General features: G+C 39.3%; 1 protein-coding gene across 2 annotated transcripts; it reads right to left on the reverse strand.

The window, feature by feature from the left end:
• Nucleotides 1-80: 80 nt before the first annotated feature.
• UBE2I (ubiquitin conjugating enzyme E2 I) lies at nt 81-14,976 on the reverse strand. Of its 2 annotated transcripts, none has more exons than XM_075058625.1 (7): nt 14,833-14,976; nt 9,334-9,412; nt 9,014-9,097; nt 5,594-5,666; nt 3,877-3,986; nt 3,629-3,708; nt 81-739 (listed from the first exon to the last, which is right to left on the reverse strand). In XM_075058625.1, exons 2-7 carry the CDS (start codon nt 9,397-9,399, stop codon nt 676-678), a joined length of 477 nt encoding a protein of 158 aa, XP_074914726.1. In that variant the 5' UTR covers nt 9,400-9,412; nt 14,833-14,976; the 3' UTR covers nt 81-675. The 2 variants fall into 2 exon arrangements, with proteins under 2 accessions (XP_074914726.1, XP_074914727.1); XM_075058626.1 differs by lacking the exon at nt 14,833-14,976 and adding an exon at nt 14,452-14,645.
• Between the last annotated feature and the right edge of the window lie 10,283 nt (nt 14,977-25,259).

A 25,259-nucleotide genomic window follows, 5' to 3' on the forward strand; every position in this document is an offset into this window, starting at 1 on the left:
CAGGACTTGCACTGAATTGTGTTCAGAGCCATTTAAATGGCAGTCTTTTAATCATTTTAATGAAGATAAATGAAACAAAGCCCTTTATATAAACAGTTTATTTACTCTAAACAGCAACACAGACAGAACGCCATATAAACACAAAGGAAGTGATGCAGAATAAGGATGCTGGCTGACTTTGGATCTCAGAGGCTCTTAAGCAATAACAACCTAGTTTCTGAAAGATAGAAAAACAAATTCAGGGAGGGAAGGGGGTGGAGGGCATGATTTTTTTTTCATACAGCCAGCTAGAGGCTAAATATAGTTCTAACATTTTAAAGCATGCCTGCATCAGATAGCAAAGTAACTAGAGATACTAGTGAATTTATAGAAGTATAAAAGTTTATAATTTTACAGCAGTTGAAATACTGACATCAATATTAAAATAAAAGCAAGTTTTACATAACAATCAAAAATACAAAAGACTGAAGGAAGAGACCCTGTATGAAAAAACTGGGGGCAATTCAGCAAATTTAGAACTGTATACAAGTGGCGAATATGGAAAATGGCACACATACAACCCCCTCCCCTAAGTGGATATTAATTGTACATAGCAACATTAGATTTTGCAAAAGTTTTGTAAACAAGTTCTTGCCAACCAATCCCTTCCTTTTTAAGATGCTGCATGACAGATGCTTATGATGGTGCAAACTTCTTGGCTTGTGCTCGAACCCTCTTTTCGTATTCCACTCTGTTTTGGCTGAATAGAGGAGAGAGAAAGGGTAATTACAGCTTGAGAAATCAGAGGCCATATTATAGAGTTATTCTTCTATTTCTCTTCAATATGAAACTAAGTCATTGCTGAAGGCAAAACCATTAGATAGGAATTCACCAAACACTACAATTTATTACAGGTTTTTCTGGACCATTACTCTGATAATTTCCTTTGGAGGGAAGTAAGATGCTGTTTAACTAGTTTCTTTCCAAACTTCATCTGCTGTCAAATGATCGTACTATCTGACTTCATACCATACCAGTCTCCATAAACAGGTTTGCGCCTGCTTTTTTTCAAGGCCAGCTGTACCTTACGTGCAAGCATTCTCACTCATCAGAACACAAGTTTTCCACTCCCCATGTTAAGACCTGAGGTCATTAACAATAAATTCCAGTATCCTAACAGCACAAAGTGGTCGTTGAGAGCAGTTCACTAACAGCTGGTGAACTTTATATGATTTTTGAAGTGTCATCTTTGCTGCTTTGAGGAGAGAGGGCAAGTGCTCTTTTAAGAAATGGGAAAATGGTAACAGTATGGTAGTTTCAGCCTTTATCTCTGCAGACCCTGACTTACAGCATTAGGTTTATCCTAACCTCAGTTGGAAAAAAAAGCTAGCTCAACATTTTGAAAAAAAACACTATAGTTCACTAAGTCTAGCATACTTGCTACAGATTAATTAAACAAGCAAGTACTACTTCAGGGAACTATGACCAGTCATTAAGCCTCAGACTCGACACATAAAAGGGCAAGTTCTTTGTTTTCTATTCTTGGGCCAACAAGGGATGGTAGTAGCTTAGTAGAGCATCCATTTACATTCAACACCATATTTTGTATTAGCTGTCAGAAGTGTCAGTCAAGAGCTAAACAAAAATTTGTTACCATTACTCTTGTGCCAAAGGTAGTTTACAGTGACTAGATTTTGCAGACAGCTTTGCAGTAAACTTAACTTACTTTCAGCTATGAAGGCTTGCTGCAGTAAAAAAAAAAAAAAAAAAAAGAGGCAGCAAATTATATCCTCAGAAGTTGACAGTTTGTGGGGGGAGAAGAAATGAAGCCAATTTTGGTCACATCCAATGAACAATTACCAGCAAGCAGACCGAAAATACTCTAGTTTCTTCTCAAACAAATTTACAAACTTTATTCTAAAATTTTTCTTTAAGTTATATTGCATTGTCACATAAGAACACAACCTAGCTGTTAAGTCTCACACCCTCAGAATCCACACAAAAGAATGCCTGCCATAGTAGACTCTGCATGCCTACAGCAGAGAGGAGGAAGTAGGTTAGCACATTTGGAGTGCTAAAGTTAGAGTGACAGTACCAAAGCAATCCTGAGAATGAGAACAAGTATTCTTGTTTTGAATACAAAGTTTATTCTTGAATTTTAACAATTTGACTACAAGACATCTATTTAAATAACAGTGCATCTTCCCCAGTATTTATCAACTATGCCAAATTACAGATGCATACATAATCCTGCTCTGTTGAACTTCTACCAGTTACTCATTAAGCAGTAAGAGACACACACTCTCAGACTGCAGAAATATAGTAACCCATCTGGAATACTACGCATGTCCAAAAGACATGAAGAATAAATGGGAGATTACATATCTGAAGTAACAAAAAATGTGTAATAGTTTCTTCTCAATAGATTTTTTTTTTCTAGAAGCACTTACGATAAAGCAGAAACAAGAGTAGCAAAGACTGGTTTTGTACATACATGTGTGTGGGAGGTGATAAATAAAACACACAGACTATTTATACATGTATGAAAGAATACTATTCCTGCCCTATATTCCCTCAGAGTGGCTTTTAATAAAAAGTAAAAATAAAAATGGGGGGAGGCCTGCCTCATCATTACTGACTCCCAAAGGTGCTGCCTATAACTGTGGCCATCTAACTGTCCTCCATACGCACACAGTCCCACCAAGTCTTCTGTAGATACTTAAAAAAAAATAACAGAGTGAAGCCCTTAATTAAATCCAAGATGCACTACCCATCACTATGTTTCCTTTTCACTAGGATCTTATAATAGACTTTCTTGACGTAGCTTGCATGTGAAGTCTCAAAATGCCATTTTTCAAACTTGGCACTCTCCTGGAGACTTGTTCTTCTATCCAGAATGGCAATTCTACATTTCCACCTTGGTCATTTCAGTAGCTGTGAGTGCCAAAAGCATTTGTTTAAAGTGTTTTGCTCCCCTAAAGATTATAGATTTTACCATCCATTTTTAATGCTGGGAAAAATTTAAGATTAAGCAAAAAAAAAAAAAAAAAAAAAGAGAGAAGTACTTTTTAGCTCATAAATTATCACCTTTCCTAACCAATGCAAACTTCATTCTGCTAAAGCTAAGAGCTTTCTGCACTTTTTAACCTATTCTTTTGGAAGATCCAGTTTCCACACAATGCTCCATATTTCCCACAGCAATCACAGAAGCTCTCCTTTATCCTTCAGGCACAAGTGCTTATAGGTACCCACTACTGGACAGAAGTAAGTTACTCCTATACTGATGAATGGGACTTATTACCTAATTCAGTCTCCTCTATCACTGTCTCATGAAATCATTATGCCTCATCACTACTACTCAGCCTTTAGGGGAAAGGATTCTATGGTGGGCTAGAACCAGGATGAGAATCATGGTCTAACTGAAGGAGTCTTCACACTTTATTGCTGTTGCAATGCTATTAAAAGCTCCACTAGCCTATTAACCCTGAAGTTACTGCTCAAGTTTAGCACAAGCTAGGCATCTCTACAGGATACAGCCATGAAGGTAGGAAAATTCCCCATATCATTCCTAAAAACATTTGCATGTTATAGCATTAACAGACAGCTGTAGGCAATACAACAGCTTTCAAGCTGATACGCAGATACTTACCAGTAAATTGTGTAAGCCTCTGCTTGAGCTGGGTCTTGAATATTTGGTTCATTTAGAAGTTCTTGTATTCCTAACAAGATCTGTAGAAGAAGGAATAGAAGTAACATAGGCACAGATATTATTGAGACATTCAATTAAAAAACCCGTAGAAACCAATAGAAACACACAGTGAACATCTTATATTCACATCAGATAAGCAAGCAAAGCAAATAAAAGGGCTAGGAATAAGTCTAAGTACAATTAATGACCTGTTTAATTGTGATTGCTGGCCTCCAGTCCTTATCCTCCTCTAAGATGGAGAGACACACTGTGCCTGAAGGATACACATTTGGATGGAATAATGGTGGTTCAAATTTACCTGATGAAGAAGAGAGAATTACTTGCATGCAGCACTAAGACTAAGATCAGAGAGTTGGTTTAGATTAGTGGGGACAAAAAAAAAAAAAAAAGGCTAAAGACACCCCACCCCCCACCCCCCAAAAAAACCAACCCCTGCACAGATTTCTGGAGCTATTAATACTGGTTTTCTTCTTGGCTCAGTCTGCACCTAAAGCAGGAACTCCATCACATCTGTGCTATCCATCCAGGCAACGTAACACTATCATTGTGACCAGAAATCTTTTGGTTTAGGAATGGAAACTGACAAAATAGTTTGTAGTAGCTTTGTGGTAAAGACCTTTTTAAACCAATCCTGTTTTTACAGACTCACATACTACTATATAAGGGAAAGCTACTGCCCTTCACTCTTCTCTCTTCACTTTAAAATACTGAAAGTTCCATACAAAGAAAAGTAAGTTTCTAGCATTTTTTTCAGTTTCACTTTTCCTTTATGTATAATCAAGATGCACTGAACAAGAAGAATCAAGTTTAAGTTGCAAGACTGACTGAAGGAGTAGGCTTGTGCAGCTCTCCCTCTGCCACAATCTATATTCTGGCATTTCTTTAATCTTTACAGGACTTAAATGCAACAGCCACCATCTTGAGTAATGTAATGAACACTTGTTTAGCACTGTATGAAATATCTACATGTTAGTGCAGTTTTCAAATCCATCTGACATCACAAGTAAGTCTTGCTTATGAGCTGCTCAATGAAGTTCAGTAGGAACTCAGAAGCTGCATTGGTAAGAAGTCTTACTAGTCACATATACATCTTATTTAAGGCATGAGAGTTCATTTAACACTTGCAGATGTGCTAGTTGGTATGTCTCAAGATACTCTTGTTAAATATTTTCTAGTTAAGAAGATATGTTTCCCCTTGTGTCACATGTATTTAGGTGGTAACAAATACCACCTAACAAAAGGAGTAGCCAAGACAACTGATACAGCTGAAACACCAAAATGAAATGAGAAATGAACCGCTGTCAAAAGAGCCATTTGTAATCAGTCATTGATTTGAGTTGGTAGCCAATTCAAAAACCAGGAAACTAGGCAAGGCAATAGATATTTTCAGATTTCTAAAGTAGGTAAGTTTGAAATGGGATAAGGAAAATTCAAAAACTTAGCAAGGAAACTAGGTATCTGAAGATATCTGTTGTACATAGTATCAGGAAAAGAACAGATCCATGTTTTAGAGCAAGACAATTAAAAGGTTAAAGTTGATGGAACTTTTTGGGTTTTAATTATTTTTTCTAAGTTCTTGCCTTAGAAGACCAACTTAACAGTGAGAACACACAAAGGGATTTGGTCTAACCATGCCTACCTATTAGTTTCCTAAGAGTGCTGATCAAGTAGCGCACCCTTCAAGCACTGCTTCTGTCAGACTTTGAGGAAACCCATACAGCAATCCCCCTCTCCTCTCAATTTTGTTCTATTGAGCACTTAACTCATTTCATCACAACTTTCTAAATGCAAAGTGGTGGGTGGGGAAAAAAAAATCTGTAAGAAAAGTAATAACCATTCATAGAACCTCATGGACTAGTTTAACATTTTTCTAATAAACCCATGTTTTTTAGTCATTTTACTTACATTTTGGGGGTGAAGAAGGGTAGTCATCCTTGAAAAGCATCCGTAGTTTAAATAAGCCTCCTTCCCATGGTGTCTATAAAAAGTTAAGGTAAAGTTTAGATTACAGCAAGGAAAAGTCAAACTTGTGGAAAACAGCTTATCAAGAATACAGTTTCTCAGGCAAAGCACAAGACATCCTTCTGCTACACAGCAGAAAATAGCTGCCCTACGCTGTAGCATGCTGTCTAGACTGAGACAAGTTATCCCACTTATATAAGGAGTTGAAGAAAGAAAACCCTGCTTTTCCACTTCATTACAGCTAGTAAGTGTTGCTGAGTCATCAATAGTTGGGATCATCGCCAACAGTTCCATATACAAGTAAAGTTTTCATAGTACATAGAAGAACAGAATACTTCTCAAGTTTTACATGATACACATGCAATGAGGAAGGGGCCATTACAGCCCCACTTAAGGTAAGCCTGAGAAGACAGGATATGGATACACCCCTTAAGCACATGGATGTAAATGGCTTCTATTTTGCCTCATGAGAACGTGGCTAAGAAAACCACAAGTGAACAAAAAATTTGCACAGCACTGTAGTACTGCTACAGTTAATGAGGTTCACTAAACTAACGCTGTCTGGATTTCGTAGCAGGTAGTCTCACACATTCCATCTTTTTGTGTAACAAATTCTAAGATGCTTTTTATCCCCATCCGAAACTGGGAAGAGCACTGATAAAAGCAGCTCCCATGCTACAGAGCAGACCAAATAAGACAGCACTACTCAGAAGGGTCATATAAGCACAGGAAAACATCTAGCAAAGCACAAAAAGCCTGTCTCAAATATATACTTCCTTGTCATCTTACTTGGAAATAAGGAAAAAAGCCCATCTTCTGACAAACTGATTTCTGGCAAGTGTAGAAATACAGAAAAGTTTATTATATATGTAAAATTCAGACCACTTCTCTGTAACTTGCCCTTGCTATGGAATCACTGCAATGAAAATAAGTGTTGGGTTCATTCTTTAAAACAAACTGGAGTAAAGATGGTCTCACACCTTATCAATATAAGTATTATCCTCAGGGACAGACAGGTATGTTTGAAGACCACCTTAGGAGGAAATCCCTAATTCTTTCCTACCTGAATTATGTGACTTTTTTTTTTTAGCAGAAGGAAAAAGAAAAAAAGGAAAAAAAACACCAAAAAACCCCACCCCAAAAAAAGCAGCAGCACTCCATTATCGTTGGTATTTATTGTGCAAAGTGTCAAGCTAGAATAGGAAAAAAAATGTGCTACTGAATACCAAGATAACGTTGTTTTAAAAAGCAAATTAGTTTCATTACATTTGCTATAGTGCACTTAAAGAACTTCTTCTGAACAGCTGTAGTCAGTTGTCAGCAACTAGTAATATCTATTCTCCATACCTTCTCGGAAGACACGTGTCCATTTTTAGAAGAGAGGAGCCTTTTGACAGAATAAACTTCTCCTATTTTGTTTGCTTCCAGTCATAGGTGAAGACAAACAGCTTTTAATAATTTCTTCGAGTAGAACACCAGAACAATCAACAAAAAGTTTCTACTGTCTTTCTGATAGAGCAACATACCTTACGGATCAAAGACAGCAGACTCAAAAGAGTTACTAAGATAATAGTTTGACAGCAGTATCATCAAGATTGTATTGCATTACTGGACGGGTTGCAGATATTGAGTCAAATTCTAGGTAGTTAATAGGTGATTTGCTGTCAAAAAAGTGAATGGAGATATCCAACCCAGCACTAACACCACGTTACTTCAATTTTGGATCTGGCTGACAAGAAAGCATTTTGGTGTTTTCAACTACTCATCTGTTTCACAGGAAGCAGCTGCAGTACAGCATGCCTCCAAACACAAAGGCAATAGAGGGCAACTGGTTGGTCGGGTAAACACGAGCCAGACATGCTGCTTCTTATTAAAGACACAGCATTTTTACTAGAGTAAAAACCCTGATCTTTTAGATAAATCTCTACCAGGAATCACGTGAGCATAACTGATCTTTTACTGGTGTGATAAGTTTTCTAGGAGGCAAGAAGCTGGCTTTAAGGGTCTTGTTTGCTTGATTTTGTGGTTTACAAAACTTTAAAGCAGTAACATGAAGATTTTGTATGGTCTGAAGATTTTACATAAGTATTTAAAGGCGACATCTTGAAATGGTACATAACTGGCTATTACGAGGGATAATCTTATTTTGGCAGAACACGAGGGGATGAGTTTTCCCTTACACAGTTAAATTATTTTTAGGTGCTTCTTTAAGAACTACCTTGAGCTGTGCAGACAACTACTAAAATAGTGAGCTAAGTTATAACCGTAACAGCAATGCCATATTCAGCATTAAACTGAGGTAGTAGTACAGAATCTGCAGGTTTTGCCTACACACCTTGTCTTCTCAGAATCTAAGCAACGAGACCTTAATGGGATTTAAGCACATTGGCAAGAGGCAGTAGAACAGGCAAAGCAACAAAAGGAAGTCCCACATCCAATGCAAAACACTGAAGACCCAAAAGAATGAAAACCATCAAGTAATTAATAGTAGTATCTCAGAAGAAACAATGGCATCCAATAGAGTCAAGAATAATCTCTACATGCTAAGTATCATCTTGAAAAATAGAAAGAAGAGTCTGTTCAGAATGAGGTGTTATAATGACAGTGTACAAAATCAAAGTTTCATGCATTAATGATTATTTCCACTTGAAAATTTGCATTTGTCCTGTCCCCTAGAACCAGATCAAGCTGATAAAAATAAACAATTCTGGTTTCTACAGACTTTTTCCTTTCCCTTGTTATTTTAAGGAAAGGGACACAGAAGCACAAGTAAAATCAGATAAAAAGAAACAATGTTAGAGTTCTATTCTTCTTTCCCTAATACAAAAAGGGAAAATTCCATAAAATGGAAGGCAATGAGATTCCATGTTGATAGCATAGAATTTTTTTCCATTAAATCCAAAACCTTAAAACCAGTGCTACAGCACTTCTCTAGGACTGCAGGGTCTCACTATTTAGTGGAAAAAAAAAAGGTACTGGCAGTTAACCAGCAGAGGCAACATTTTGGTAGTATTCATTTTCAAGCTTTAGGGCTTAAACCAGCATTTAGTAAGAACAAAGTCACAATAAACCCTGGCATAAAGTAGAAGACAATCTCAAGTTTGCTCAATGCAGGATTCTCACACACTCCTCTGAAAACTTTTATTCTTAAGGTGGTCAGTGACAACAGCTGAACAGGCTCATGGTGTATTTTGTCCAGTATCATTCCTAGCCCACCCCACCTAGATTCTGAAGTAGCAGCAGGATCCAAGCATTTCTATTAAAGTACATGTAAGTTATACTCTCAGTTGTCAGTGTAATGCACGTGCAGGTTTATGTTACTTTTCACCATAAGTGAGATGTTAGGACAACAGTAAGTCTTACCCCTTTCTTTCCCGGAATAGCACACTCCCAGTTCATTAGATTCATTGTGCCATCTGGATTTTTTGTAGGTACTGCTACAAATCCCTGAATTAAGGCAAAAAGCCAAAGGGTAAGGATTTCAGAAGATGTACTTAGAATTCTTCATGACATACTTTATCTTTACACGGAGTTATCTCTTTTTATACTACATAGTTTTAAGCAGCTTTTTTATTTAAAAAATTAATTTAATTTTAAAAAAATCACATCAGGGTAAAGAAAAAAAATCATCATCAGAACACCAAAATAACTGCAATCAGAAATTTGACAGTTCTCATACTCACAAATGGATGATCTTTTCTCCAGGCTTTTCTCTCCTGTGCAAGTCTGCTAAGAGCTATGCCAGACATATTCAGAGTCCCTCTAAAACAAAAATAATTGCTTTTAGTATAAACTTTTTCTTACAGTGTAAACAACACATTATATTATCTGTTCATAAGCCCTGCTTACTCAGGAAATATTCTGGCCTCTGATTTTCACTACTATAGCCAAGACACACATTTTTGCACACCCTGCAGAAGTTAACATTCAGAAATAACATCAAGTTTGCCCTTGTCATCAACCTCTTAGTTATGGGACTTGACCTACAAAATACTATCCCCAACTTGTGTTTTATATTTGAATCACATCTTAGAAACAACTTTGACAGCAGCTTGACAACTGAAATGCTATTAGTAATGGGAAAAGTACACATGGTACTTCCTACTTGTGCAACTGATAAACACACATCAATCTCCTTACTACAACACAAAAGGTATGGCTTTCTTCTGTAGGCAAACACCTGTACTGCTCCTGTTTCTGGCAAACAGGGGAATAAGAATATTATTTTCAGACTGTAACTTCCCGTTGAAAGCCAGTATTCTACACAAAAGCAACACAGGTGCAGAACTTAACAAAATCATCTCAGTTTTGCAGTGATGCCACTATACAACTTCTAGACAGCAGAAGGAACAGACAGCAATACAGAACTGAGTGAAGGAAGAGCCACTGGCCCACTCATTCCACAAGACAGGTTTTCGATTCCGCTATAAGCGGAATGATCTTTCTGCACCTTCACTGCCTTATTAACAGCCAAGCATGGTGTCTGAGACTGCAGAAGAAACACATACAGCACAGGCCACTACTGTGTATGATGCAAGAACAGTTCTAGACGCAATAGCTGCCAACAGAATGGTGCTTTGAAATTCAGAGGAGGATTCTCCATTCACCCAGAACAGCAGTCAAAGGGAGAGTTTATTTTTCATTGTCAAACTGTATCTAAACTCAGGGCTTCATTAGCCACATGGTCAAAACAAACTCACAGTGAAGGTTTTTAATCCTCTTCCCTACTGCATTTCTACCCATTTTAAATAAGAGCTGATACTTGGCAGTTGGGGAAGTCAGGCCAATTTGTTCTCAACTCCACACATAGCCAACAAGGCTTTATGACAGCCAGGAGAGTAGAATTCTTCCACTAAACAAGGTCACAGAATTAATGAAAGGAGTGTTACCACTCTATTAAAACAAACACTTAAACACTGGTTAAGAACTATGCAAATTCACATTCTATTAATATGTAGATTACTTGTAAGAATATTGCAGTCTACTACTATAACCATAGGAATTGTAGCTCACAAAGATGCTTGTTTTAAAAATTTCACACATTCACGCTATGCCCTTTAGCATGATGTTCATGCTGAAAATATGTACCAGGAATGTACCTATTCCATGTAGGATATGTAGATACGTTCATCTCATGTTCATCTGTTATACCCTTTAAAGATTAGAAGACAGCATGCTTCCAATTTAAATATTTACACATCAAAGTGGCTTAGTAGTGCAGACACCTTAACTAGAAGTCTTTAAAAGCACCAGATTAAGAATTTTATGCAGTTCCTAGGACAGCTAGTATTTCAAATCCCTCCTTCTAGCATTTTTTCAAAATCAGTTTTGCATGGATGGCCATAATCCATAATTTCAACTCCAAACTAGCAATTAAATTCATGTCAGATCAAGCTTCTTAAATCACAGAATCACAGAATGGTTTGGGTTGGAAGGGACCTTAAAGATCATCTAGTTCCAACCACCCTGCCATGGGTAGGGACATCTTCTACTAGACCAGGTTGCTCAAAGCCCCATGCAACCTGGCCTTGAACACTTCCAGGGATGGGGCATCCACAACTTCTCTGGGCAACCTGTTCCAGTGTCACACCACCCTCGCAGTAAAGAACTTCTTCCTTACATCTAATCTAAATCTACCCTCTTTCAGTTTAAAGCTATTACCCCTTGTCCTATCACTACATGCCCTTGTAAAAAGTCCTTCCCCACCCTTCCTGTAGGCCCCCTTTAGGTACTGGAAGGCTGCTGTAAGGTCTCACCGGAGCCTTCTCTTCTCCAGGCTAAACAACCCCTACTCTCTCAGCCTTTCCTCATAGGGGAGGTGCTCCAGCCCCTGATCATCTTTGCAGCCTCCTCTGGACCCGCTCCAACAGGTCCATGTCCTTCTTACGCTGGGGGCCCCAGAGCTGAATGCAGTACTCCAGGTGGGGTCTCACAAGAGCAGAGTAGAGGGACCATTAACACTCAGTAAACACACATACACAAAGGCTATATTCAGTCCAATATTCCTCTAATATTCCCAACACATCCATCTGTATCTTGGTTGTATGTCTGAAGATTTGAAGGACTTAGTCTACACGAACTGTACATACCACTTCAGATCTACCATATGCAGGAGATGTGGAGCCACTGAAAAGATACCATCAGAACAAAAAGACTCTCCCTTAACCAAATTATACAGGGAGTAATTTTAAATATTTTGTGAGCCCATGCCCTTGCAACAGATGTAAATGAGTTACTGAATATATGGCAGAATTTCAGTTGTGCTATTAGTAGCTGGTGGTCCACTGTAATAATACCAACCTTCCCATAATAGTTTGAGAAAATTTTTTGTGCTTATAAACCACTCAAATATTCTTAGGTAGTTTAGCAACTCAGCTACCTTTTCTGCCAAGAAACATATTACAGGATACTTTCAAATACATGAATTATATTTCCTGTGGCTAACAGCCAATTAATTACATGCACCTCAAGGGAAATGCCAACTTCTCAGAGGGCATATAAATGACATGTGTCCTACAAAACATCACCAATCAAATAACTTTTCAACAGAAAACCCCTAAGTTTTCAGGCCCTGTATCCTGATTGCTTTTGCAACTGGTTATGCACTATACTGTGCCCCAGTAAATTAAAGATTTTCTTATGTTTTATAAATACCTTTTCAAATCTTGAGGCACTTGACTTAGTTAAGCACTGACAGGCTACATCCAAAATTTCAGCACATATGAGAGACCACAGGCTTCAGTTACCCTGATGAGTGCAGACAAGCATCTAAAACCTCATCACAAACTACTACCAAGTAGAGATTAGCAATAAAGAAGACTGAAAGCCCGTTTCAAAAATTAAGATCCTGTTAGGTAAGCATCCCCTCAAAAGTAAGTCAATCTATTGACAAATTGCCAATATATACTCTCTAGCAGCTCTTCAGTACAAGAATTTAACTTTAGTCCTGCTGGAGCTTGAGATAGGACAAACAGAGATTGATCATCTCAGTATATATTTTGGTCTCAGAAATTATAGAATAGCAGGAAGGAGTGAGATACTAAGTGGGTATTAAACCTGAAGATGCGATATTCTCACTGCTACTTTTATCTTCTTCAATAATTTATGTGCATGGTTTGTTTGGTTGCTGTTTTGTTTTTTTTTCTCTCTCCTTTGGAATAGTAGTTTGCCCAGATATCTATAAGTTAAGTTTAGCTCTTGTAAGCTTTTTAAATACCTCACAAGTGCAAGATATGTCTATTAACCTGAAATAGTTAAATTAAAAAAAAAAACCCAGAAAACCCCAAAACCAAAACCCAAAAAACCCACAAACACCACAGACACCACCAAAACCACACACAAAACAAAAAACCCCCAAACACCCCAGTTCTTAGGATTTTTTTTTTTTTTTAATATCACAACTAATTTGTTTTCTTCACCTGAGAAATTTACTGCTGATTAACAGAATCTAAGTCCCAACACATTTACGTGCTACATCACTGGAAAGAACACAAACTTTCACACCAGAGGAAGTATATCAACCCTACCTTGCAGGGGTGACACAATTGTACCTAAGAGACCAGTCTTCACGTTGTGTTTGGGATTAATTCCCCCAAGCACACTCTGGCATTAAGAGGTAGCAATGTCCCTTTTACTGCTATCAACTCATTAGAAAATTAACAAAAACTTCCAAATTTACTCAGCAGTTTGCCTCTGCTGCTGTTACTACTACCTATTTTGGAAAAAAGGACAAAGCAAATCCAACACACTCATCACAGGCGCAAACTTTGTGTTCCATTACAAATCATCTTACCCATCTATACCCTCTGATGGGGGGGGGGGGGAGGATGGAACCTACTGCCAAACACAAAAGGCAAGTCTTGCAAAGAAGTGTTCACATGCCACCGGAATGGCAATTGCACCCACAATTCTGACCCGTGACAAGTCTCTAAATACATCAACAACATGCTCTTTAAGTCTGAAAAACTTTCAACAGCTCTTATTAATTCCAAACAGCAAAGAAAAAAAAAAGAAAAAAAGATGAAAAAAACCGTTAAGATTACTAGCCTCACGTTTTTACTTTGCAGGTTAAATACTGACAGAGGAAGACATTATCAATCGGCATAGTCTGCCCCCAAACTATACAAACTTTACTTTTCGGAAGGGTGGAGAAAGCCAAGAGCTGAGGTTTAATCAGAGCAGGCTAAGTCCCGACCGGAACAGAAAGTCTCCTCCTGCCTGGGGCACGGAAAAGGTGGAAGAGGCGGCACTAAGCCGAACGGCTACCAGAGTCGCGAGGAGAACAACAAAAGAAGCCGCGCGGCAACAGCTCTCGATGCCCGACCGGCCGAGCAGCTTCGCCCGGAGCAGCCGCGGCAGGGCCCAGCACCGCCCGCCTCCGCCGAAGGCCGCTGCTCTCGCGGGCCCTGCGCGGGGGCCGGGTCAGCCTCCGAGGCCTGCACAGGGCACCCCGGCGCCCGCCCGCCGGCTCCCGGGCAAGCACCCCTCGGGGCGGGGACCGCTTCGCGCAGAGCCCGGCAGTGCCCGGACTTCCTCGGTGAACTCGGCCCGCGGCGAACCGGGACCTCCGGGGGCGGGCCGCGGGAGACGCGGAGCCCGCCTCAGGCGGGCAACGACGCGCTGGCGGGGCCGGCCGCGCGGCCGCGGCAGGAACCGCCAGGCCCACACGCCCCGCCGCTGGCCTGCCCCTTCGCGCCGCAGGCGGCGAGCACCAGCCCAGGCCCCGCTCTCCCAGGGCCCGGGCCGCCTGCGCGCCGCGCCAGGCCCCGCCGCGCCAGGCCCCTCGCCCGGCCAGGCCTCACCGTGATCGGCCGCAGCAGCCGCGCGTGTCCCGGATTGAAGCGGCAGCGAATGACCCGGATGTTCCCGACTCGGCTCCCCCCCCCCCCCCTTTGTCTTTGGTCCGGAGTTTCCCTCCCTCTTTCCTCGGTGCGGCGCGCGGCAGTGCTGCGTGTCCCTCAGCCCGACCCGTCCGCACCGCTGCGCCGGCGCGGTATGACCCCGAGCGCCATCCGTCCGCCACGCTTTACGCATCCTCGCGACACAGGACCCAGAGGCGACCGGAACAATGCCTGAGCACGGAGCGCAGGAAGGAATCCCAGCGGGGCTCTCCCAAGCCCGACCGCGTCCTCGTGCCCCTCGGCTCCCACAAGCCCCCGTCGAGAAACCGAGTGAACGTTTACCTCGGGCGCCGAGAGAGTCACCTGCGCCCTGAAAAGGGTCTGCTCCCTCGAAGGGCGCTAGCGCGGGTCTCGCAGGCCGCGCCTGCCCCGGGACGCGCTCGAGCCTGGCCGAGCCCCACCCCCTGTGCTCAGCCAGGCCTCTGATTGGAGGGCGGGGGCTCTGCCCCTGGCGGGGCTTTTGGAGGTGATGGGCAGGTGGGAGAGCCTGTCAGAGGGAGCGGGGGGCGGGGACGGCTCCGGCCGCCGGTGCCGCCGCAGCCGCTTGGTTCCCCGCCGTTCTGAGGCAGCAGGAAGCCCGGGGCTGGCTGAGGAGCCGCAGCGGAACGCCGCGACCAGCCGTGCCACAGGCGACCATCCCTCTTGGCCGTCGGTCTGGGGCTGTCCCCACGTCCGTGGGGTGCTGGAAAGCGCAGAGACTTGCCGAGGCTTCCTCTGGTCAGTCTTTAGTTGTGTGTTTGGCCCAAATCTGCTTTTGTTTTACCTAATTTTTAAGAAGCTTTACGCTCTGTAGCTTTTGTTTTCCACTGGGGATTTTTCTTGCGGGGGGAGGGGCGTCTAAGAACGCATTTTTGGTGGCATATAGGGTATGAATCACATTCTGTTCTTGTCTTTGACTTATTTTTGTAATTTTAATGAAACGGGAAATTTCAGTCCTGAAACCTCTGCTTAGCCATGCCTTGCGCTGGTCTGCATTTGTTAACGTTTCTTGAACTATGTTCTATGTGGTATTAAAGTTCAAAATGGTTTTTCTTCTTGGGAACTCTAGAATTAACTATTTCAATAAATAATCACTTAAATTTGAATCGGCCCCAATCAAAATACAAGCTGAAGTTAGGAACTTTGTTGCCCAACATTCCACCTAGTGAGCAGGCACCTGCAAGAGTGATTCATCTTAGGCATATTAAAACACCCACTGGAGGAATTCTGTTTCTTCATAATCCCAGGCAGCTGGAATTCAGTTACAACTGGCACCTAAAGCTGGCAGAATAAATCTAGGCATTGCTGGACATTTTTTTGTTTATACTTTGTTCTATCTGGCTTTTAAAATTCCCACTTAAAATTTTGTTAATTTTTTTGCCTATTGTATCACCTCAAACATGAGGTATGCAATATGGAGCTTTAAACCGCCTTGAGAAAACAAAAGGCTGTTGCACAGAGTAAGGCAACAATCTACAATTCACGTTCATAACAGAGGGGGCAAGATGTCATCAGTTTAAACTACAGTAAGAAAAATGGCAGTGAAGTATTAAAAAAAGTCTTCTACTGGCAAAGATACTACAACACTAGGCTGCCTAATGGGGAGAGCATGGGTATGAAGTCTTCATTACTTAGGGCTTTAAAGGCAAGTTAGACAACACGCGTTTTAATTGTAGCCGCTCCTGCCTTTAGCCAAGGGGATGAGCTGAGTGGCCTGTTATAGCTCTTTTCAGTTGTTTTTTTTTCCACTGAACAATTCATATTCTCGTTTAAATTTATTTTGGTTTTAACTCCTACAGAAAGGATAAAAAAGGTGAGCATTCTTTCTGTTTTGTATCTCTTTAGGCTGGTCTCAAGAAAATCATTGAGCTGTCAAAGGAATGGGTATTGCCTGACATAGCAAAATCTTTGTTTTAAATCTCAAAGTTGTGTCAAGTAGCTAATGTTTTTAAGAGACCTTATTGCCAGCAGAGATGGAAAAGGACAAAGTGCTTCCAAAGCTTCCACAGGCATACTTGTAACAGCTATACATCATCAAAGAAACCTCTCATTCCAGGATGGGTCTGAGTTTGTGCTTGGAATCACACATCTACCAGGTTGATGTCTCAGTTGAAATTGACTTTTCAGTCTTTGGATTCACCTCCACTGGTGAAGGCTGGCCTTAGGCTCGAATTCCTCCCATGCAGGTGGGCAGTTTCAACATCTTCCTATTGCAGTGAGAAATACAGTAAGTGACATATCACAGAAATGTTTAAGAATGCAAAATAATGATTGCACCTTCATATAAGCAAACCAAATCCTTGGACCACTTGCCCTGTTCTCATCAAGTCCTCATTTAGCTTCTCTCCATAAATGAGTTACTTAACAGTAATTACATTCTATTAGAATGAACAGTTCCTGTTCACATTTGTGCTTTAGCCAATTACATATCATAAGGATGTAAAATAGGATACCTGCTTTCCTGTGGGCCCTTGCTCCTGCCCAGCTTTCTCTCTTCCCAATGCATGGATACCTATGGCAGCATCTGCCTTAATTTCTTTATTCCTTTTAACCAATAAGTGCTGGAGAAGAGGTGGAGGACAGTTAGCAGCTGGGTGTACAGAAAAACATCCTGACAGTCACAAATGACTTGGGGAAAGAGAGGAGTTTCAAAGATCTTAATGAAAACACCAGTTGCAGGCTGATTCACTAAGCGGTTACTGGATGCCATCTCAGTAGCATGTTACTTGGTGAAAATTTATTTGGAATGTCTGGTGGTATCTTTACACTAATTTGGAATAGAGACTTTCAGCAGGCTGTTGAAGTGCAACAATGGCTATGCCAAATCAGACTAAAGATCACTCTAGCTAAGAAATCTTTTGCCAGTAGCAAATGCCCACAGTGGAACGATGACATACATGTACTCCCCTGTTTACCTTTTCCAGTGACATTACCAAAAGCAGTGGGTTATAGGGGAAACAACACACTGCTCACAAGATTTCTCTCATGAAATTGCGCAGATTGCAGTCTCAGAGAACGTCACATAAATATGGACTATGTGTTTATGACTGCTAGGCAAGACTTAGCACACTGAAACATGAATTTACAGGGTCATTTTCATCTTTCTGAAGTGAAACTTCCCACTGAAAGGAAAGCTAGCTCCAAATAAACTCTAAATGTTACAAAAGATCCAAACAGGATGTTAATGACTTATTTATGTTGCCTTTATTAACTGGTTTCTGGTTTAGTGTACACAGTTGTCCCTTTTATGCGCTCACTTTTGCTAACTGGTGAAGACACTTGAAGCTACAGATACATATAGTAGGAATTTCGATTGAAAGTAATGCTGGTTGACTGTAAAGTGCAAATACTTTTAGTAAGACAGTCTGATAAAAAAATAGATGCACATGATTAGTTAATTTCTACTACAGCAATGTTTGTACTTAGGACTTATTTTAGTAAAATTTAAATGCAATTAAAATGCAGAAAATCAGTTTAGTAAAATGACACCACTTTACTGAAGTTGCTGGATATATAAGGAAAGATTAGAGTATGTTTTGCATTTAAAACTGTTAAGATGAAATTCACCTTATATGTAACTGTACAGCCTCTAAAATTTTAGAACTCACAGGTCTTAGCTTCTCACACTTAATTCTTACTACCAGTTTGGAAAATAAGCAGTCCAGTGGTCTTCTCAATACTAATACTGAATTATGAACTTTTCTATACTTGTAGAGGACACAGCTGTCAAACTGCCTGAATAATTTCAGCAACCTGTACTTGGTACTTAATCAGTTACTTCCTTCAGCCATTTCTATCTTTAAAACTTTTGCAGCAAACATGTACTAAGTGGCTTCTTACTTACATTTCTAATACTATATGTTGGCCTTATTATGAAGTGTCAATTTCAGTTACCTTAGTTTTTCAGATGAAAGAAGCATTTATATTAAAAAGCAAAGTACTAGATTCTAAAATAAATCCGTGATACTAAGCAGGGTGATTTGTGAGTCGTGTGAAAGAAAATGTATGCAAAGTGATTAGTTAAAACTTCCTACATGTGTTTTTGTGTGATTATATATCCATACCAGAAGGGACTATGTCTTACTATAATGATCAGCAACAGTCATAGCAAACACCAAGGAAAACACCTTCATTTCCCAGCAGATATATATCTGAATAAACATGACTTTTTTGTGACAAAGTCTTTGGGGCAGCAGAAAAGGATACGTCTCCTTTACAAAGGAAAAAGTATTACTGCTTTGAATCACTGCAGAAAAATGCAACTACATTTTATATCTGAAGTGCTAAAATAGGAGTATCAGTCATATTACACTGTTAATGTCAACATCAACAGATTTAGAAAAGAAAAATTTAAGACATCACAGTTTAAAAGGGAAAAAACAGGTTTATTTCATGCAGTTTACAATACACTAGTGTTATGAAAAGGAGGTTAAAAAAATACCCACACACGTTTTAATTGTATGTTTTTAAGAATGATGGTTAACTGTAACCATCTTCAAATTACTTGGGAAGCCCTAGCTGATTTTTATCCAGGGAAATTCCATGGATACAGTTTCTTGTCTATGTCTGTGCTAAGAGTTTTGGCTAATGCAAACCCATTAAAACCAGATCAAAACTCAAACTTTGCTGCAGTAAGAACACTTCAGAGATAATGAATTGGCACAAAATAAAGTGTTCTTGCTAATCCACTATCCAGGAAATAACATGGTGCAAGTATGGCCGCTTGGATATTAACATAAACAGCTGATGCAGAACTGATCTTGAGACCAGTGATTTGGGGGGGCGGGAAAAAAAGAGCATCTGTTGAATTGGGTAGGTGGGCCTAGAGAGTCCATAGGAAACAGATTTTTCATAGCTAGGCTCAGATGAGGCTCAGTACAGGAGCAGCTGGAAATAGTTGCCATTTGATACTCCTTCAGTTGGGTGATCTTTCAGTTCCAGGTGGACAGGTTGGCAACATTTCTCTTACAGTGCCTTGGCACTTGCTTCATCCTAGCAAGTATACATAAGCCAAGTTAAGTTTGAGTAAAGTTGTGCATAAGCTTTTGGAAAATCTTCAAAAGGAGCAAGAATCATGTACATAAATACATTAACTCTTACATTTCAGATGACCAGGCCTGAAAATCTCAACATGTGTTAAGTCAGGTCAAAATTTAGGCTCAGCTTTCTAAGGCAAGCAGAGGAGCACTGTCGCAGAACCTCCTCCCCTTCCACCCACCCCCAAAGTAGCAAAATAACTTCTGAAAAAGATTCTCTCATTATAGTAGTTATTAACACACAACATCCTAAAGAGAACACTTTGATGGGCCCAGAAAGCTATGTTTGCAGCAGTATCCATTCACTGAACTTTTGAGAAGTTTATGCCTTGGTAAGCCTTGCTAAAGTAAAGGACAGCTAAATTGCAATGAAATACTCAGCGACAATTTCCTGCAGTAGAATCTTCCTCAAAGTCTCTCTATTGCCAGTGCTATTCATAAAAGTTGTTAGATTTCAACACAGGCAATAATAAAGTGGTGGGGAAGCGTACTGTCTTCTCTCGTGTATTCCTCACAAAACTGCATACTCAAATTCCAAGCCGCGTACTGAAATTCCAAGCCATATATGAACACTTATATCTGTAATTGGTTCAGCCATTTGTAACAATTATTTTAGAGTCCATGAGTTGAAAGAAAAACAGACTAGCTGCTTTTTAAACATTGTATGTCTCCGGAACTTCAAATTAGCCCCGGAAAGGATTTTAGCCCTTAGTATTTCTGCACTGAAAATGGAAAGAGTTCCTTCTGTCTGACACTCATCTAGGCAAACTGAACAGTAAGATCTGTTTAGCCCTTGAAAGCCTCAGCTCAGTAAGAAGCCTTTAAAGACAGCTCCTAATTGTTGTGAGCCAAAAGAAACAAAAGTTATACAACACTGAGTTCAGACAGCCTTCCACTTTTTTTTTTTTTAAACTGAATATTTAGACTATTTTAAGAACCAGTAATTGTACACACAAACTCAGGTAAAATCCTAAGATTGTCCTTAAAGCTGGCGATAACTGCAGTCTAAACTATAATGAAGTAACAGGCAGCATCCTCAGACCATATGCATTTTGAAATTGTTTTGTTAGAAAAGACACTTCTCCAATGACCGCTAGAAGTTTTAATCCTACTGTCCTGAGCTAACAGGTACTGTTAAAGGCGTAACAAAATTTCACCTCTTTTCAAGGGCCCCACCTTTCAGGGCTGATGGAAGAAGTTAATTTGAAAAACCTGAAAGATTCTTTTGATGTGGTCAGATAGAATAAAATAGGAGAATGACACTTTTTGATTTTATCACACCTCAAGTGAACAAAACCCCAGGCTGCTTCTCCAGACTCTCTTTCACTTGACTTTGATCTCCATGAAAACCCCAGTACTTCACTTTTCTCTCAGTACTTCTCAAGGAATGTATTCCAGTATACCTGAATGATTGGACAACACACATTATAATTCAGTTTCTAAGTAATTTCATTCAATCAGATACTACTGCATTTTTGCATTCCAAGTTCATTTTTGTAATACTAATAAAAATAGTAACTTGTAATTAATGTGTGTTAATTTGCTGGTGGTAGTTCTCTACTGCTCAAAAAGACTGACAACTCTCAACAACCTCAACAGACATTCACAGAATACAGCGTTCTGTTCTGAGAAGCAGTTTTCTGAAACACCATCATCCTACTCAACAGACCTGTTCCTTAAGCATACCTGCAATCAAGTTTTCTTTTGTTTAATCTGCTAGAACTTTTCCTTTTTCTCCTGAGAAAAAAAAAAAACAACCCTCTCTCAGAGAAAGAGGAGATGGATTCAATTTTGGTATCTTCAGGAAACAGTCCTGGTTCTAACCAATCATAACTGTGCATTCACATTGCTAGAAATTTAATATAAAAATGTCATCTCCAATACAGAAATTAGCCTCTGACAAAACTTAAGGACAACAGTATGCTATATGTTTCCTAATTCAAAGCAAGAAGTTGCTATGGTAAATTTGAACTTCTTAGTTTTTAAACAAGTTTTGCAAGAAGTCTGTCATCTAAAAGCCTTTAAAGAATTTCACTGAAAATCCACTAATCATCTGCTGAATGAACCTCCTGTTCCATGGACAATAAGCCAAACAACTTCACTAAATATTCATATAGCAAAAGGGTAGAAAGTTAAATCTTCCATAGAATTTACATTTTCATGAGAGGTCACCTTGACTAATTGTTATGTTCTGGTATCTCTCCCTTCCTGCTTTATTTTCTTCTGCTATGATCTCCTTGTGCTCAGGATCTTAAATTCTAAGCTGCCATACTGTTTTGATTTAAGAACAGAGGAGCTGTGTAAATCTAGAGTTCATGTCAAAGGCTTTTGTAGTATAGCTTTTCAACTACAGCCCCCTAGTGAACCCATCAGCTTTACATAGTCATAGGCAGTTCTCTTGAGGTAAATACTCTCGGAATGACAGAAAAGAAACAGACAAAGGACTCTGGTTTAAACTGTATCAGTACACTACCTCATCCTGCAAGATCTTAACAGACGAAGCAATGTTTGCAAAACCTGGTGATGTAGATTGGACTCTAATGCAATTACCTTGTTACCGTAGCTAACTTTATTTGAAATTACAAGAGTCAAATAAAAAGAAACCACACTTATTTATGGATCAATTCTTAATGCCTTTTTCAAAAGGCATACGGTAGCACTTCCATCTATCTGAAAGCCTCACATGCTCACAAAAATTAAAGCAAAAATTAAAGCAATAATGACATTAGCAAGAACAGGAAAGTAGTTAGTTCAGGTGGTGTCAAACAACAGCATATTTAAAATAATTTACAAGGTACCTGCCTATTAAAGTTCTCATCTTTTTTAATTTGTTCTTTCTTTCTTAAAATATTTGTGAGGTATTGGAAACAAAGTGCAAAATGATTAACCACTCATTTCCCCCAAATTTGCTACAACAGGGATACAATGTAAACTAGATTGCAGGTAATCTCATCATAAAAGCATGTTTTTAAGCTGAAAATACTCCAGTGAAAAAAAATACTTAAAAAAACCCACTCTCTTACATATTCTAAATTTGTTCAGTTTGCTCGGTTTGTTACTCATGCTTTGCTGCTGTCGTTCTTGAAAATGTCACTTTATGAAATAAAATATTCTGTCTTTTTTGGGTTAAATAAGAGAGACAGCAGAAATGCTGATTCAGAAGGATCATTGTAAAACAGATATTTTAGGTATTAAAATCCACTTAGGCCAATGCCAAATTACTCTGTAGAGCACATCAAGAAAACAACAAGAAACATGGTTGGCTGCAATTCCATGAGCTAGGGAGCTCAGAGAATTCGGTGGAGTCATACTGTTTAAAAACACAGTAACTACTGCAGCAGAGGAAATGTTTTAATATGCAATTAACACAGACAACTGTTATGCTTATTTTCAGATACACAAGATAATCTGTTACTATTTAGGGGAAATTTGGGTGCTAAATTTAAACTGATAAAATATGGGTGCCTAAAAAAGTATAAAAGTATAAACACTTCCCCTTACACAATTACATTTTTAGTAAATTCAATTCAGTTTTAACATCTTAAAAAAAGACAAACATTTTATGTGTTGTTGTGGAGGGGCCAGCAGCTTCCTGTGCAGACCACATCCAAGTCGCAAAATGCTTTACAAACCCTTTCAAGCATTAGACGCATGGACAAAACATTTAGCCCATTGCTTAACCTGCTTAGTAGAAATGGTTTTTACAAATTGTTTCTGCCAAACTTTTATCAATGTATAGCAAGTCCTTTTTTTTTAAAAAAAAAAAAAAAGTAGACCCTGGGTGTTTGAAAATCACACTTTTGTGTAAAGGATTATATGCATGAATTCTGAAGTTGCTGAGAATGAAAACATAAAGTCTTTAGAATTCAAAACAATCTTGTAGCTTTTTGAAACTCCCTTCCACTGTTTTCATAAATCAATGAAGCAGAGTTTTATACCATCAATTTCATTAAGTGTTTTAAAGATGTGCTAAAGATTTTCCTCAAAACATAGTGTATTAAAAAGCTCCAGTCTTGTATATTAGCCTTCATCAAGGACAAACTAATAAAGCTGCACCAGATGTTTTCAAACAGTGTTCTTCAACTGCATAGTTGAAACAGTACAGAAAGATTGATTACAGCTATCCTGAATGTCTGAAGTAATTAAGTTTTTCAACTGGATGAGCTTGTGTTCACACTCAAAGTTGATTTTAATCCCAGTCATAGAGATAGGGGCCTAGGACTAGCCAGCCGTATTTCTGTACAACCTCCAGCTCTTGAAAAATCTCTACCATAATCCACAGAGTTCAGTGCTTACAGGCATTTTATAAAAGCACAAACACACATATAAGCACAAACATCTCAAAAGAAACAGAATGTTCAGTTGTTCATTTTAAGTGAATTTTTTTGATTCCCCTTCCAAACATCTGGCTAAGACTGGAGCATAACTTTTGCAGGAGGAGACTGTTTTAACAGAAGGAACATCAAGAACAACTCAGGTGAAATTCTCAGAGATGATTTTCTCTGAGTTTAGTCTTCCCTTTGGGTATTAAAATATGCTATAAATCCAATCAATATATACACCCTTCCTTTAGAGAAACCTTTTGACTGTTGTGTAACTTTTTATGTGCTAGTTTCAGTTGATCTCCTAGGCTGTTATTACATAATAGAGTATGTCACAGAGCCATAAGGAATGTGCAGTATAACACAGTCAGTTGGGGCTGCCACTGATTCTGAAACAATGTAGACCCAAATATTTGCATTTGTGGGCTGTAATGTGTGTGTGTGTGTGTGTGTGTGTGTGTGTGTGTAGCACCAATTACATTGTCCTTTAAATGTTTACAATGATTAGTAGGAAAATGTCTCCGAACTGATCAACGTTGGGCCATCCAGCACCAGACATTAAGTGCTACATGTCTCAGAGTTAAATATGAGTGCGTGGTCATTTCTTTTCAAATGACCAGCATCAGTCAGCCCACAAGAGATTACAACCATGCACTACAACCAAAACTTAACACACACTCCCACACCGTCTATTCCCACTATGTAATCTTGCAATGCTTTCAGCCAGTTGACACCAGCTTATAGGCAAAAATGGTTGAACCCAGATCAACAGAAAATTGTCTAAATCAGATTTTTTTCTTTTGCAGCTGAGCCTCTTCAGTGTGACAATTCACTGCGTCTTGGAATAAAAGAGAAAAAATTGTCACCGTTCAATACTGTCTTCACATCCTGGAACCTCGTTCTTGCAAAATCTGAAACAGACCAGTAAAAATTCTATGAATGAAAATTCATTCAACGTCATTCCTAAAGCATGGTCAAAGAGCAATATAATGACTATTTCAAATAACTGATAAAGTGTCAGGGAGCTGGTTCATGGACATTCCTGCAGTCTGTGCTTTAAGGCTGAAAAAAGACAGATTGATACATACAATGTCTACCATCAAACATAATGAAAACAGATGTAAATCACTGCTAGTAAATGAGTATGATTAATATAACCAAAGATAAGGGTTGGTAGATATAAAAAGTAAGCCATTTCGCCTCATCCTAATTCTGAAGATACTTAGGTCCTGTGTGGTAAATGAACTTGGGTACTTATTAGAGATTGGATTTAAGCTTCATTTTTCCTGTTCCAGTAAAACATCCTTAACTCTCTGAAGTTTCAGCTGCAAATTGTCCCCCACAAATTAGTAATGAAAACATGAACTAGCAA

The sequence above is a fragment of the Buteo buteo genome, chromosome 27 (genome assembly GCF_964188355.1).
Source record: "Buteo buteo chromosome 27, bButBut1.hap1.1, whole genome shotgun sequence".
In the NCBI taxonomy this organism is placed as follows: domain Eukaryota; kingdom Metazoa; phylum Chordata; class Aves; order Accipitriformes; family Accipitridae; genus Buteo; species Buteo buteo.